Source organism: Bactrocera tryoni, unplaced genomic scaffold (genome assembly GCF_016617805.1).
Source record: "Bactrocera tryoni isolate S06 unplaced genomic scaffold, CSIRO_BtryS06_freeze2 scaffold_9, whole genome shotgun sequence".
NCBI lineage: Eukaryota > Metazoa > Arthropoda > Insecta > Diptera > Tephritidae > Bactrocera > Bactrocera tryoni.
The window spans coordinates 678,323-695,328 of record NW_024396545.1 but is presented as its reverse complement, the minus strand read 5'-3'; the positions used below and the strand labels follow the sequence as shown (position 1 = coordinate 695,328).

The following is a 17,006-nucleotide window of genomic DNA, read 5'->3' as shown; positions in this document are numbered from 1 at the left end:
ACATATAGTATGTTTAAGAAAAAATCGTTTATAACTGAAACGGTTATTTTGTAGAAAAAAGGACAGCTCATACCACAAAATGGCTTGACGATTGTTACTCGGTCTCTGTTCTATGTAAAACATCCATTCCTAAGTAGTTTGTTCTATAATGAAGTAGCCTTTTGATCAGCGAAAACCACGAACTCAATAGTTACATAAAACAGGTGATTACGAAAACGTATCAAAATCACTCACCACCAACTCTTACTACGCATCGCTTTGTGTCAACATTTTTCCGCTCTAGTATAGGTAATTAAGTATTAAAATAACTGCTCATCGCTGCCACTCATTTGTTGACTTTCAGTCAACTAAGCAGCTTCGTATTTAATAAAAGTTACTTATAAATCATCCATCGTGAGCATCTCACTGACCTTCAAACAGTCGTAACCGACTAGCCGCACTAATCCCAACCCAAACGTTTTGAATAACATCTAACACCTTTACGCGCATTACGACCGGAGCACAGCTTAGCATACACGAGTTAAAACACGACAAAAGCGAGAAACAAATAAAATTTCATAATTAATAAACCACTTCAACTTAATTACGATTTTACAAAACTGTTTAAATACGAACGCTTATTAAATGCTTAATGCTAAATTCTACTTATGTAGATTATACTAGAAGAATTATTGATTCCTTATTGATTTCCTATCAGCACATGAGCAGCAAACGCCAAGCAGTAGCCAGAGCAGCCCGTGCGGCATGACATCACACATCATTAAGAGCAACAGAAGCGGTAGAGACAGCGGCAGCGGCGGCTACAGAGTTAGTGCCAAGTCAAACGCTCGTCGCTGGAGTGTCATTAAGAACGAGTTCTACTTTCTGTCCCTGCTGCCGTTGCCTCTGCCGCCGCTGCTATTATGTGAATTTATTTATACTCGTATGTAAATATTGCCGTTTAATGAGCGCATCACTGCGCGCATGTCATATGCGCCTGCGCCTTGTAGCACTCATATTTTGTTTGAAATGTGCGCTTTGTCTGTGGTAATCAAATCAAAGTCAAATAGTCGAGCACTCGCTCTGCCAAAGGGGTGTAGGCAACAAACAGTGTCGTTTATTGTACGAACATTGGCTGACTGACAGCTTAGTGTTGACGTGTGAGTAATAAGGAAGTATTTGGCTGGCATATTTACCTTTGTTTTTGACAATTTCTGGTATTAGTATTTTTATGTTGTGCTTGTCAGCAGCTTGTTCTTTTCAACATGAAATATGACTGAATTGTTTTATTTACATAATTTTATATTTTAATAGATGTGTCCATAGTTTGGTCTTCTGGCGTTTGTTTATTATGTGATTATTAGTGATTATATTAAACTCGGAAGGAAGTTGGTACTTTTGGCAGTAAAATAAATTCATAGAAAAAAAGAAAACAAGACGTGAACTTCTGTACGCACCGAAGCTGTGCTATAATGCCCTTCATCGGTGTATTTTTTATAACATAAATGGTATAGAAGGTTCTTTATATGACAGCTATATGCTACAGTACTTCGATCTGAATAATATGTTCAGATATTGGTGGCGATGCTCTTGGTCACAATCTCACAAAAGTTTTCTATATAAGGGTTGGTGTTTGGTTATTCGGTTTGTATAGTAGCTTTATAGCAGCAATTTCATCGAATATCAGAGCAGTGCTTTGTATAAAAATATCTGCCAAATTTTGTGTAGATGCCTTGTCAAATTAAAAAGTTTTTCATGCATCGACTTGAGTTTGATCGGTCAGTTTGTATGACAGCTAAAAGTTAGTAGTAGTACAATATCATCGGTTTCAACAAATGAACAGCTTTTTTTAGAAAAAACACTTGTGCGAAATTGCAGATTGATATCTCGAAAACTGAGACACTTGACCGAAAGAAGGACATTGCTAAATTCCTACGGAAATCATCTTCTAACTAAGTTCTTTCAGCGTTATAAAAACTCGCATATATTATATGTATGTGTGTTCAAAATCCCTCAGAAAGCAGTTGAGTCAAAAGAAAACGCAATACGAGCTCTATTAATGCTTTGGAATTGTAGTAAAATTTGAGAACAATATTTTATTGAATACAAAAATAGTGCACGTCAATTTTTTAAATATTTATTAAAGAAATTTTATTTTGTTATAGAACGTCGACAGGTGGTGATAAGACTAAGAGCCTTTTAATGCACAGAAATATGTTAAAAATAACAGCAGATTTCAAAAAGAAGAAATCCTGCATTTACCAAAACTTCCATAAGAAAGAGAGAAGAGACACAAAAGCTCATTCTAAATCGCTTAAAAAGATTTGAGCTTTATTCAGAATTACTAGAGCAGCAAACCCTCCCAAATGAAGACATGCACGGCGCCATTGCTTTACATTTTGCAAAAGCACGCTTATCACTATTACATTTATTATCAGCATCTTGTGATCTCATTTAAAATTTTAATCTCATTTAGTCACATAAACCACGACTACACACGCACACACTCACACACATAAGCGGAGTATATGAAATAATATTTTTATGACCGAAAAATTTTTTCAAACCGCAACGTGTTCACAATAAATTTTGTGTTTTACGACTTCTGGCGTCGTTGTTGTTGTTAGTAGCGTATATGAAGTTTTATTGCCGATTTTTATACACACTTCTAGACATATATACACAAATATAAGTATATTTGCATGAGCACTTTTGGTTAACCAAAAGCTAGTGTTAATGCTCACACACACACACACACACACACAAGCTTATAAGTGTGCTTAAACTAGCTCAATAAGTGTTTGGTCGTGTTTGTTGTTGTTTTTTTTTTGTTCAGGGAGGGCTTTTAATTTTTATCATTTGTCAGCGCCGAACGCCGCGGACGATTTGTGTGCGCTCGTAAAAATTTAACAAATAAATGTCGTTCAGCCTGGGAGGTAGCCGGCACCTGAATATGGAGACCACCAAAAATGTGTGACCGTTAACCACCACACATATACAGATGCACATACATATTAACACCAGCTTTTTCGTATGGGAATTTTTGTACATTTATTTATATGGCGACACATTTTAAGCGACATTACAGTTATGCGCATGATTGACCGCAATATTTCGAGTTACATTTGTGTTTTGTGCGCTGCTAACCCTGCCTTACTTGCTGGTTGGCCTTTTTGACGTGTGGCTTACTGCAATTATTATTTTTTGCTTGTGTGATCTTTGTTCACTGAAATTTATTTTGACGTTGTCTTAAATTGTGAATTCCAGTGAAATTGAAAGCTGTTTACGTTTTTTATAAATTTTTGGATTTTTCTGTTTTCTTTAATTAATTTCTTTTTTTTTGCTTTTGTGAGGAGTTTGTGTAGCAAGACATTTTAGTAATATTTAAGTATGTGTGTATATACATTTTTAGTAACATAGTATTGTGAAAAATAAGGTGTGCACACTTACCGCATAAGGATTATCCTGATTCATCATTTTGTTATGTTATGAGTTGTTGCTTTTGTAGTTTAAAAAATCTGTAAATATTGAAAAAGTGTTTTTATTGTTTTAAAGTTTACTACTGTGAGCTTAGTTAATAGTATAAATAGATATAGGTCAAAGTTCAAATAGATATAACGGTAAATTTGTGTTTAATTTGAAACTATGTTTTAAGCTAACACTTTTTAACTATTTTTTCGGAGAATATAAAAACTGAGACAAGGAACTATAGACATTTGGTGATAATAATCATGAACCTAGGTACTAAAATCTAACTTTTAAATGGAAAATTGAAGAGTTTTTTTAAAATCCCGTAAGCTTGCTAATATAAAAAATTGCTTACTAGCATAAAAGATTTTAATATAAAGTTAATACTTCTCCCTGAAAACAATTTAGTTTAGTAGAAAAATTTAGATTTGCTGCAGAAAATATATAAAAAGTAGGATTATTCTTGAAAGTTAGGTTATGTAGCGAAATAACCATCCAAAACGTTATTATCAGTCAAATATAGAAAAAAAGTATATCCAATGGATACAATTAATTCATGGTGATTTGCTAAATTTACACTTTACTTTGTTAAAAAGTATCTTAAAATGTTTGAGTGAAAAATATTATTTATTGCTTCCCATTTCAAAGCTTAATATTTGATTTTAATGAAGCGGACAGCACCTATCTATTAAAAAACTATACACCTAGACTTAGCTTATTTCAACGAGAGTTATTTGTAGAAATATCAGTTTTCATAAATTAAGCACTTTGATACGCTATTTTCCTCTTTTTTTCTATTTGAGCAGAAATTCGCACCACGCACGGCTTATTTGGATAGTAAACTTCAGGAATCAAATATAATCAGATCCGCTGTATTTTCCTGTTTTTAGCTTTCAACCAAAATAGAATATTATCTGATTATATGTGCATATATTGTTTCGAAAAATTTCCGAATTTACCAAGGGATCTCAATTTCTTCATTTGTTACTACCGTTTTAGCTTTTATATAATAGCACTCCGACAGAAAACGTTCTCATTAAAACGTCGTGAAACTGGAACCTATAATTTAAGAATTTGTCTAGCTATAGAAAATCTGATTCTATTAGCTACCTGATCGCATTCAGCGCTTTATTCAGCTACTTTATACTCAGCTGAATTAATGATGAAAACAAAAATCTTGAAAACCGGAGTATGGAGTTGCAAAGTAGTGGCTTTTCTCTAAGATGCAACAGTTTATGTTTCATTAGAACACTGGAAGGAAACTACTTTATGAAGAAATTTTAATTTGAAACCATTCAGGTTTTAAAATTAAAAAAAGATTTGCTGAATAGCAGTAGTCAACGCCTTATTCAGCTATATTTTACTCATGTTGAATTAATGGTGGAATTAAAATTTTCTGAAAAGACAATTGGATTCGATTTCATTTCAGCTAATGCACTGTCGAAGGGGCATATCTACAAATCAAATTTTTTTAAGCTTTAGTCATTAGTATCTCAATGAAAACCTGGCAGAAAAATATTTTAATTTCTTATTAAAATAAACCTTGAACTCTTCAGGATTTTAACTTTAGAATTTATTTAGCTCAAGAGAATAATAGCTGAATAGCATTCTCATAGCAATTTGCGCATTATTCAGCTAACTTATTCCCCAGCTGAATAAGTGCTGTATTCTAGAATCATGTAAAGGCAAGTGTAAAGTTGCAGCTTATTGACTTTCTGAACTGGAATTTGATGCGCCTTAGTTCGAATAAGTACTAATTATTTTCCGACATTAAAAAAATGTTAGAGGCGTGGCGCTCTTCGAAAGGCACACCTACAGGTCAAGAATCGTCAGTGTATAATAGTTAATATTTCAACTTTTCTATCTTTAAGGGACGGTTTCGCAAGACATGACAGACCTGATATTAAATTAAATCATCGCTGTTAAGCTGGGGTTATCTTAGAAATATTTTAAATGCAAAAATGCAGAAGCGCAATGTGTTAATTAATAATGATAAATGCAAATGTACTTACATTAATTCTAATTAATATCAAAGCTTCAAACGACTGTACTGCTTTGCAAGAAATTTCTGCCATTGCCCATTATAATCTATATTTATAAGTGCACATTTAAATACTTGACAGCGTTTAAGCTGCAAAGCATCCGCGTTGGTGAATGTTGCTCTGCAAACTCATCAAATAATAGCAGAAAATTGCATATTTATTTAAAAAGTATCTACCGACCTCACTACTTGTAGAACAAACGAGATATACAAGGCAACTAAGTCTGCCAATTTACATCAGAAAGGGTCATACAAGTTTAAAGTAATATATGGATTACGGTAATGGCCGTTTAATAGAAAAAACAACAATAATAAAAGCGATGAATTTCAAATTATTTTGCTGCTATTTTATTTATAGTCTACCCTCAAGTAGATTAACAGCACTGACAAATCAACCACATGGTAACAAAAATATAAATAATAAAGAAATAAACCCATCTTTAGAACCCAGCAGTCGTTACAACGAACTTGTTGCTACAAGTACATTATTATTGTCAGCCACTGCTGCTAGCCAGTTTCAGCAAATGTGACTATCGTGGTCTTCATACAGTTACCTACAAGCTGACTGAGGCTGCACCCAGCTACTCTTGATTCAATAAAATTGTGGAAAAAGTCGCTAACTAAGCGTTATAAAAGACTAGCAGATGCAATTGCAGCAGCAAGAAAAATAAACTAAACAAGACTTTACAACAACAAAACTGCTATGCTTGTAAACTTGTCGAAGAAGCTACAATTGTCAAAAGAGTTGGGCCAAAAATGGCAAATAAATATTTAGTACAATCAGAACAACAATTTAATATGCCCCAAGCGAAGTGCTGCACCCACATCAAGTGCTCATATTAGTAGAGGGATCCAAAATTGTGAATATATAGGAACTTGCATTAAATGAGGTATATGAACAGTGGAGAAGTTCTTAGTTTAAATTCAAATTAAATATGGTATTTAGTACGTCGTCATAAGTAATTGATAGTAATGATAAATATAAGAATGCGTGATTAAATATTTTGTGATTACTTTTTAGTGTAATAAGTATTTGGTATTTAGTATTAGGAGTTGTTTTTTAGTATTTAGTAATTATGATTTAGTATGTTGTAATTAACATTTTAAAATAAGTAATTAGTAGTTAAGTGGTGTTTAATATTTAATACTTAGTAATTTGTATTTAGCATTTAGAATTTAGTATTAATATTTAGAATTTGGTCTAAATGCCATATTCTGCACCTCTCTCTTTAGTAATGGTATTTATTATTTATTATTTAGTATTTAGAAGTTAGTATTTAGTATTTGGTATTTGGTATTTAGTATTTAGTATTTAGTATTTGGTATTTGGTATTTACTATTTAGTATTTAGTATTTGGTATTTAGTATTTGGTATTTGGTATTTAGTATTTAGTATTTGGTATTTAGTATTTAGTATTTAGTATTTAGTATTTAGTATTTATTACTTAGTATTTAGTATTTAGTAATTAGAATTTAGTATTTAGTATTTAGTATTTATTACTTAGTATTTAGTAATTACATAGTATTTAGTATTTAGTATTTAGTATTTATTACTTAGTATTTAGTATTTAGTATTTAGTATTTAGTATTTAGTATTTAGTATTTAGTATTTAGTATTTGGTATTTAGTATTTAGTATTTAGTAATTAGAATTTAATATTTAGTATTTAGTATTTAGTATTTATTACTTAGTATTTAGTAATTACATAGTATTTAGTATTTAGTATTTAGTATTTATTACTTAGTATTTAGTATTTAGTATTTAGTATTTAGTATTTAGTATTTAGTATTTAGTATTTAGTATTTAGTATTTAGTATTTAGTATTTAGTATTTAGTATTTAGTATTTAGTATTTAGTATTTAGTATTTAGTATTTGGTATTTAGTATTTGGTATTTGGTATTTAGTATTTAGTATTTGGTATTTGGTATTTAGTATTTAGTATTAAATATTTAGTATTTGGTATTTAGTATTCAGTATTTGGTATTTAGTACTTGGTATTTAGTATTTAGGGTTTAGTATTTAGAAATAGATAATTAGTAATTAATATTTGGTTTTTGGTATTGGGTGTTGAATATTCTCTACATTCTGACATTTAATAGTTTTAACCCACAAATTGGTAAACAAGCGCCACTGTTCTTCATTTACAAGCTTCAATCCGTCTTACTCGTTTTGGCCATGTGCGGTAGAATAAATGTTTGCATTGTTTACAATATTTTTTCGACTTCTGTTGTTCTTGTTTTTTTTTTTTGTTTTTGAAATCTGCTAAATTACAGTTCTAACTAAAGCAGTGCAGCTCCAAAATAAGATGTTGCAAGAGTAGAATTGCTTCTTATTCTATTATTTAATGCTGCGCTTGCGCAAAAGCTACTTCTACACATAAACATACAGGGGCTTGTGATTATGTGTGTGCCCGTATATGTATTTTGTAATTTTTTTTCGTGTTCAAGTTTGTGTATGCATAGCTAGAATGCCAGGCGTGCAAAGGCAAGCCAAAGCCCACTCTTGCCATCCGCTTGGCACTTGTTAAACAAAAACAGGTGTTTGCAACAGCTGGTGGAGCGTTTAACTTAGCACCCAAAAACGAAGAAGAAGAACACTGAAAAAATTGCATAGCAAAAAATAGCTTTCACACTTTTTTTGCGGCACGTTGTTGCTGTACAATAGTAATGAGTTGTTTTGCTTTAACTTTTTTCACATTTTGCTTGACTTTTCAACGCTGCCGCACTCGCACACGACTCTAGGCACACAAACACAAACGCGTCAAGGCTGCCAGCGTCAACGGATCGCAATCATATGCCACACAATGGCTGAGGTGGCATCTTCTCAACTGCATGCATTTACAAAAAAATAAAATCACAAAAAAGCAACAACAAAATAGCAGAACAGATGTGGCGTTACATATGTAGTTAGCTGTACTGATAAACGCACACACATACTTTCACATATTTGATTTGAAGCATTTATGCAACTGCGATTGTTCTCTCATATGTGTGCTCATTCTTGTTTACATTTGAATGCATCCGCAAGTGTTCTGCGCACATACATATACTATATGCTTATAAACTAACTTATATATTTTCATACATATGTATATGCCAGCATTCATTTGGTTGCTTGTGCGCATTCTCGCTTGCTTCTAGTATAATTTGCATAACATTTAATGTAGACTCGCAAATCGCAGCTAAATAATATCGTTGCAAGCCACACACTACACACTAGTCATTGCGATCGCAGCCGCGGCGTTTGTGAGCCAAAACGACCTTGACTTGTTAATTTGCCGATGAGTGATGCTGGTTAAGAAGCGTCGAAAAAAAGCGCGAAAAAATTAAGTAGTATTGTGAAAAATAATGCAATGCAAAGTAGATGTGGCAGAATTGAGCAAATAATTTTAGAGAGAGAAGAAGAAAAGGAGGAAAAAAATGGTTCTTATAGAAAATATGTAAAAAATATTACTTTATTTTGAACAATTATTAGTTCAAGGAAATGTTTTCGAAAGTTTTTTCAATTTATTTCTTTTAGTGACTTAGACTGCTACAAATCGACATAACAGATGTTTGCAATCTCGGCCAGTAATCACTTGAATGCGTAAAGAGCCGATTGTAACAAATTTTTCTGAGTTCTTAGAATTTCTTTAGAAAATAATATGACCATGATTTTATGAATATAATTTGTCAAACAAAAAGATTTTCCATATAAGGATATGATTTAGACCAATCAGTTTCTGTAGCTATATGCTATAAAGGGCCGATTTGAACAATTTATGCTCTGATCATACCTTTGCTAAGGATATATATCCATGCCAAATTTCGAAACGATATTTTAATGAATAAAATGTTTTCTGTACAAAAACTTGATATTGATCAGTCAGATTGTATGGCGACTATATTATCGTCCGATATCGGCGGTTATGACAAATAAGCAGCTTTTTGTGGAAAGAAGGACGAGTGCAACGGATAGACAAACAGACATTATAAAATCGACACAGCTTGTCACATTGATCAATAAGATATACGCTTTATAGCGTCTCCTTTTTTATTAAACGAATAATTGCAGTCAAAAATTAAAATTAAATGGTTAAGGCATTCCAGCTATTTGAAATAAAGCTGATCCTAATATGTTACTGTCATGGCAATTGTGAGGAAAAATTAGAAAATCGTAATTTAAATTCCACAGGTAAATTATATTCCTAAAACGTTTAGTTTTCTAAGTTGGTAGAACTTTTCTTTTTTATTATACGAATAAGAGCGCGATCTATCAACCAGTTTGTTTACAGCAGCTTCTTAAGTCTTTACACATCAGTAGTGTGCTGCGATTTTTACAATGGATAAAAATATCGAACAAAGAATTTCTCTCAAAATTTGTATTCTAATCAAATTTATTTTGCAGAATCGTTGCGAATGTGGGAAAATGCAAATCTACTAGTGATACGAAAGAATACAAAGATGTACGAAAGATTGCTGTAGACATGCCTCGTTCTGAAAGATCTTCGACCTCTTCAACTGATGCAAATATTAAAAAAAGTTAAGGATATGGTGCTTGAAAATCGGTAGGGAGATGGCAAGAGAACTTTGTTAGATATTTTGGTTATAAAACGCGTTCTTGCTCCACTCGTTGCGATAAAGAATAATTATTTTCAAAAAGAGTACCATAAAAGGTCTCTTTAGACACAAACCACATATTTGTGGAGAACATTATAACTGACGATGAGACAATCAACAATCATCGGAATGAAGAGAAAAAAATGAGCCGAAACCAAAAAACCACGCCTTAGCTGCTCAAAAATCAATATTCGTGGTTTGGTGCATTATGAATTTGTTCCGGATGGACAGACGCTCAATAAGGAGCTTTATATGACCGTATTGAGATTTTTGCATAAGAACATCCGTTGAAAAGGCCCGGATTTGTGCAAGAACTAGATGATAATGCATGCATCGCAACGAGTCCCGATTGTGACCGAATTTAAAATCAAAAACGTAACTAAAACCATCGCTGAACCAACTGTATTCACCATATTTTTCTCTGTGTGATTTTTTCTTGTTTCCCAAACTGTCAAAAACTATCGCTCCGTGGAACGATCGAAGAGATAAAACAAAATTTGTAGAAAAAGTTGAGCCATCAAAAAAGTGCTTATGAAAAGTGTTTCGAGGACTGACAAAATCGTTGGCATAAGTGTGTTACATTTAGTGGGAATAACTTGGAAGGCGACAAAATAAATATTGGTGAATAAGAATACATAGAAAAATGTCAAACAAATAATATTTATGTACATTTGTTGAAGATGTGGATGAGGAAAAACAAAATTCGATTGAAAGGAAAAGTGATCTGCGGTCAAGTTGGCTTTATTGAAACTGAGCTGAGTTTAAGGAATTAATTTAAGGGCTATTTATGCGAGAGAGCACATAGAACTTGACACTGAAGACATACATACATATATGTACTTTAATACTGACAAAGTGATTACTGTAAACCATTTTTGTTTCCACCTAACGTAAGGCTTGGAATTCAAATTAATACTGTTTTGCTGATTGGTGATTGGAGAAATAAAAATATTACTTCCTCTCTGAAATAATTCAACATACACACGTTCTCACAAGGCACTACAAAGCTTTATAAATCAAATAAATTTATTCTTAAAAAAGTAAACTCACTAATAATAAAGTAGAACTCAGTATAGTTTCACTCTAAGTTTTCAAAATCACCACTGTTATTGTGGATAAGTAATTAGCACTATTGGATGGCTTATTGTGCTCACTCTTTTCAAAATAAAACAGTAAATTTGAAAATTATGCTGCACTTAACAGACTGTATTTATTGCACTTACTGGAGAAAAATACAAAAAATTCAAAAACATTTCTATAAAGTTTGTACAAAATCCACGTTAGTTTAACTTTGCCATTTTCAAAGAGAATAGCTTTATGAGCATACCAAAAGTAAAGTTATACAGACATTTGAATGTAAACCTTTACTCATTTTTATATATAAAAAGTACGTCTCACGTTGTTTGCAAACGCAATGCAAAAGAATCCTAAACTACTGAACCGATTTTAGTAAAATTTAGCACACTGTGTCCAGTTGGAGCCAACTTTTCTAAGTTTGTTCTAACTGGACACAGGTTAATTAAAAAATTCAGTGAATGCTCTACTAAATGGTTGCTCTCTTAAGTGGACATCTACACTAAACATACGCATTGGCCGGTCCCACAATTTGTTAATGTTTATTAAGTACAATCTATTAAGCGAACAACTCTATTAACCAAACAGATATGCTGCTAACCAGACATTGAGAAAGCATCATTTAATTCGTTTTTTTCAATGAAATTTATTTGTATGAATATATGCAAAATTAAGCCTCAAGTAGAATCCTTTGTATTCTTATACCGACAAAACCGTTTTGGCCTTCATTCGTAAATATAATTTTCAATTTATTGAATCGTTTATTATATGAATAATATTATAAAATGTATACCACAACAACGCGTGGCCGGATCCTCTAGTAAATATGAAATATCACATTAAGGGGGTATTCTGGTCTAGAAAATTAAAAAAATCGAGTTTTTTTTAAATTTGCAAAGTTTAACTATTCAAGAATATGTGTACAAGAGAATTTTCAAAATTCAAATTATTTTCGGAGATATAGGCATTTTTCTGACCCGGCATCTAAACTGGTTCGGCTGGAACTAATCGAACGAAAGACTTTACGCGAAATTTCAAAAGCGTTTTTCTCAAAACTGACTTTTTTCGGAACGATAGCCACGATTTCCACTGGACCGATTTACTTGAAATTTTTATAGAGCCTTCTTTATAGGCTTGTCTATGGTTGGAACTAGCCCCATCCCCAAATTTTTATTTTTATTATTTTTAAAAAATTCGAAATAGTCAGAAAAAGTGATCCAAAAAAACTTTTTTTTTCAGGCAGTCGCCATTTTGTGAAAAAAAATGTTTCCCACTTTTCCGTAGTTCCGGCCATTGCGACATTATTCTAGATTAATAATCTTTTTTTTTGGTTTCAGATAACTAGGAGGGTTGAAATCATGGGTATGGTCACGTGGAAATTTTTAGAGACCCCCCACTTCGTCAGCTCATAATTTTTGAAATATTTTACTTTTTTTAGTTTTTAATTTTTTTCTGTACTCTTCTAAAATTAACAAATAACTTATAAAAAAATGGATAGTAAAAATATTAATTGCCTTTTTTTACGACACTTTAAAAATTACCTGAAATTCATGCTTCTAGGCCAGTATACCCCTTTAATTGGATACCCAAATTTTTTATATTTATATAATACTCTAATTATTTATCGACTATTTTTCTACAAGAAACTGGAATGTTGCTGAAAATTGCATTAAGATAATTTTTAAAAACATGTTTTCCTTCCCAATTTCGTCCAAAATCAGAATTTTTTGTCAATGTTAGTAGTCGCTCGGCTGTCAATTTATAAATATATTTATATAAATATGATTTCATACCATAAAAAACCTTGTCTTAAAATTTTATTAGCTTCTCGAACTCAGCTTAAGTATATCAGTCCTTACATTAAAATTTTTTTATTATAAGTTTTAAAACCAATCATCTAACTCAGTTGTAAGCACAAGCATATATATTTTCTATATATCTACATACATATATGTTATTTATATTGTATAATATGCAAACATAAACTGGAACAAATAAAACTATATTTATATTAGATATAACAAGCAAATATGCACGAGTACAAAATGCTTTTATTATGCTTACTTTGAAATAATAATTTCCTCTCACATATATTATATGGTATATGATGTACGCATATATTAGCAGACAAAGTAAGCTCAGCTACAGTTTTTAAGAAAGCAAGCCGACACTACGAGTACAAATAGTTCTGTATCGTAAATTTACTATATATTCATATGTATGTATATGCACGCAAACGCACACTGCTTTTATATGTACCCATACATACATATATGTAAATAAATATATATATAAGCATACATACATACCGACACTTATTATATATTTAATATGTTTGCCTTGCACTTTTAAAATCAGCACTATTGCACTATTAAAAATTAAGACTACGAGCTGTCAGGCTACACAGATTGTATAATAAAACTGCCATATTTATTCGTCAAGTCGCACTCTTGGCTGCGCTTGTTGCACGTAAGAAAAGTATTTTTGCTTTTTTTTTGCGAATTTCGCTGAACTTTTAAACTGTTTACTTGCATGCAATGAAAACGTTAGATAATTTTTAGCTGCACTTGTTATACAAGCACATATACATATGCATGTTTGCAGTTAATTTCACCGAGCGATATTTCTCAAGTCAACAACAAATTCATTTCATATTGCGTTTGAATGACATATGGCATAGCCATATGAGAGCATTTCATGCACACGTGCATTTGCATTTATTAGACAGCAAAGATGGCTGCCGGCAATTTGTAAATAGATAGTATACTATATAAATTAAACATGCGAGGGGTTATACTGAGGTTGTACACATGATGATGCTTCGAGCAGTATATTGCAATTAAGCTGGGTTTTGTTCATAAGAAGTTGAATGCACGAGAAGAAAAGCGAAGGTATACATATTTTAGCTCTTTTCTCTCTTTATGGATGGCGTTGTAGTGGCTGAGCCTAATCATTGGCGAATTTTCCTCAGATTGAGTTTATACTAACAAAGTTGGAGTCTGTTTCTACATGCGTGGAAATTTTGTTTCTCTAAACGGACTTTACAAATTTCAACGTGGAAAATAACTGTAAACCAAATGGTGGCTAATAGTATATTTTGCGGCATGCCAAACGACATGGCTTTTTTTTCAGTAACTTTATATAAAAACTTTATTTATTTACCTGCTTTTATATAAGGTAATACTTTTTAAAGCATAATAAAAGCATTTTAACAAGTTAATTTTTTTTAACATATCTAAAAACTGAAGTACAGTTCTAAATTTCTGTCCAATCAGCTGATCATCATGTAGATACTTAAAGCTCGCAATAGCACAATTTATCAAAAAAAATCTGAAAAGAAATCTTCAAAAATATTCTAATTGGAATTGGAAGGGGAATAATAAACACCAGCTCACTAGACCAATAGAAATTATAAGTAATGCGCCTGAGTGTAGGCAATAAAAAATGAGTAGTAGATAGTAGTCAGCATAGCGTCAATTTGCACTTGAAGATAGAAGTCAATCATTCAATCCGTTTAAAGAAAGTGAGGTCAATGAACACATAAAGACAAAGAATTATAAACTCTGAAGAGACAAGCCAATTTCATTATTATGTTTATAGTAAATAAAATGAAGCAGAGTATGTAATATCTTTATGATCGTTTTCTGCAATGGTTTTGAGGGACTATTTATGTTTTATTTCCAACGTTAAGCCTTAAGTTAAAAGTTAAGCCTTTAAACAAACTTACAAGGAAATCAAAGATGTTCCATTAACTTATTATGGGAATGAGTATATTACAACCAGAACTAATAAGATAGAAAAAATTAAAAAAAAATTGTGAGATTCCTCAAATATTGTACAAAAAATAACTAAATAATGGGTTGTCAAAAAAGTCTTGCGGTTGTTTATTGAATTTTTTTTTATTGAAATTGAAATGAATTTTTGATGACTCATGCTCAGCTCTTGACCGATACTACGGCTGCTACTATGCCGGTCTCTTTCGACCAATTCAGCGATTTTATCGCAATTTTCGACGACAGGCCTTCCGGAGCGTGGCGCATCTTCGACCACCTCTACACCAGAACGAAAACGTTGAAACCATCGTTGTGCGGTGGTAATGGAAACAGCATCGGGTCCATAAACTGCATAAATTTTATTGGCGGCTTGAGATGCATTTTTGCCTTTATCGTAGTAGTACTGTAAAATATGTCGTATTTTCTCTTTATTTGCTCCATGTTTGCGACGCTATAACTCACGAACGACTTAAAAGAAACGACAATCAATCAAACATGTGTTAGCGCGTGAAATGAGTTTTCCAGAAAGGTATAGCATGACCCGATGCGACGAATAAAACTAGAACTACGCGCTTTCAGCGCCAACTAGCGAAAATACCGCAAGACTTTTTTGACAACCTATTATGTCATAATCATTGAGTTTTCATTATGAATGCCATTAAATTTAATATTATTGCTACGTATAAGGAATATTGCCGCCTATTATTACTTTTATGAAGTGGAGCTTCGATTGCAGTCTTGCTTGGCAGCGAATTGAAGTCTTGCGGAAGAGTGTGATAATCTGCACAATTACAATAAATAAATATGAAATATTATCACAAAAGTACCGTTATTTACTAGAGGCTCGAAAAAAAATTCAAATACTGTGAGCTATAGGAAAAGCCTACAATTTTTCAGCTGGTTTGTTGCTTAAGTCTTTTGTACATTCGAACTTAAGTCAATTTGTGAGTTACAATAATGGGGATTAAATGTTTATTAGTTGTATGGCGACAGTAGCTAAGTGTGTCGAGTAAGCGGCTAACAACTGGGGAAGGCACGGAGTCAAAGATTGACCGCGACAAATTTTAAAGGCTTCGGTAGAGAGCATTCGTAATTAGTGGTATCGGTTAGTTCTAGACAAATAATTGTTAAACTTCGAATATATTATTAATACGTAAAACCCTTTAGCAGATCGAAAAAAGAGAGCAACTCTACTGATCCTTTAGCTGAAATGTAAGCAAGTTATATAACTAATAGATTTGGATTAATAATATTAAAAAATTGAGATTTTTTATAATTTTGAGAGTAAATAAGAAAAAAATATTAACAAAAGCTGTAGAGAAGCCATAATTCTGCTAATCCTTCTCAAAAAAACTTTTGCATACAAGAACTTGATTTTGATCGGTCAGTTAGTAGAACAGCTGGCACAATAGATCTAAGGTCGCATTGAAATCCACATCTATATATCTCAACATAAGAATAGCTTCAATAGTTCGTTAGCGACGGTTCCGAGAATGTATTTTACAACTAAAAGTGTTATTAATAAATTGTTGTCATAAATGAGCTTATAATAGTACATACCTTATATAGAATGCAGGAAACTAAGTTAAGCTATCCGAAAATTTATCCGAATATATATAGCTGTAGTTTGTTTGTTGTTGTATTTCTGTAGCAAATAATATTTTGAAGTAATTTTCACGTTATTTAAATGCTTATGCTTTATTGTAGATTACAATTTTTTTCAGCAAATATTTTTTGTCAATATATTTTTTTTAATTCTAGTATATTTTTAAAACTCTGTAATTATTTTGTTTATTTACATGTATATAGTATATCTTTTTAACAATTTTTCATTAATTTTTTAATATCTCATTTTATTATATATTATATTGCACTAAATATATTATTTTTTATATATTTTTATATTACTTTACAATAGTTATTTATTATTATTTATTTATTGTGTTTGTATTTTTGCTGATTTTGCGCATAATTTTTCCCAAACTCAGCAGCATATTTTGCAATATTTGTTCAATACTAAACAAAATCAAGCATTTGTCCACACTCTTGGTTTTTTTGGTCACGTTTTGTGC

The 17,006-nt window shown here is 31.7% G+C and overlaps 1 protein-coding gene across 1 annotated transcript in view; it reads right to left on the bottom strand.

Moving 5' to 3' along the window:
* The window catches only part of LOC120782030 (knirps-related protein), an 82,492-nt gene extending 65,896 nt beyond the window's left edge, over window positions 1-16,596 (bottom strand). Inside the window, exons 1-2 of the mRNA XM_040114186.1 lie at window positions 16,495-16,596; window positions 3,430-3,497 (exon numbers count right to left, since the gene is read on the bottom strand). Of these exons, the coding sequence (XP_039970120.1) occupies window positions 3,430-3,456 (27 nt within the window). The 5' untranslated portion in view covers window positions 3,457-3,497; window positions 16,495-16,596. The remainder of the gene's footprint in view (window positions 1-3,429; window positions 3,498-16,494) is intronic.
* Window positions 16,597-17,006: the final 410 nt, after the last annotated feature.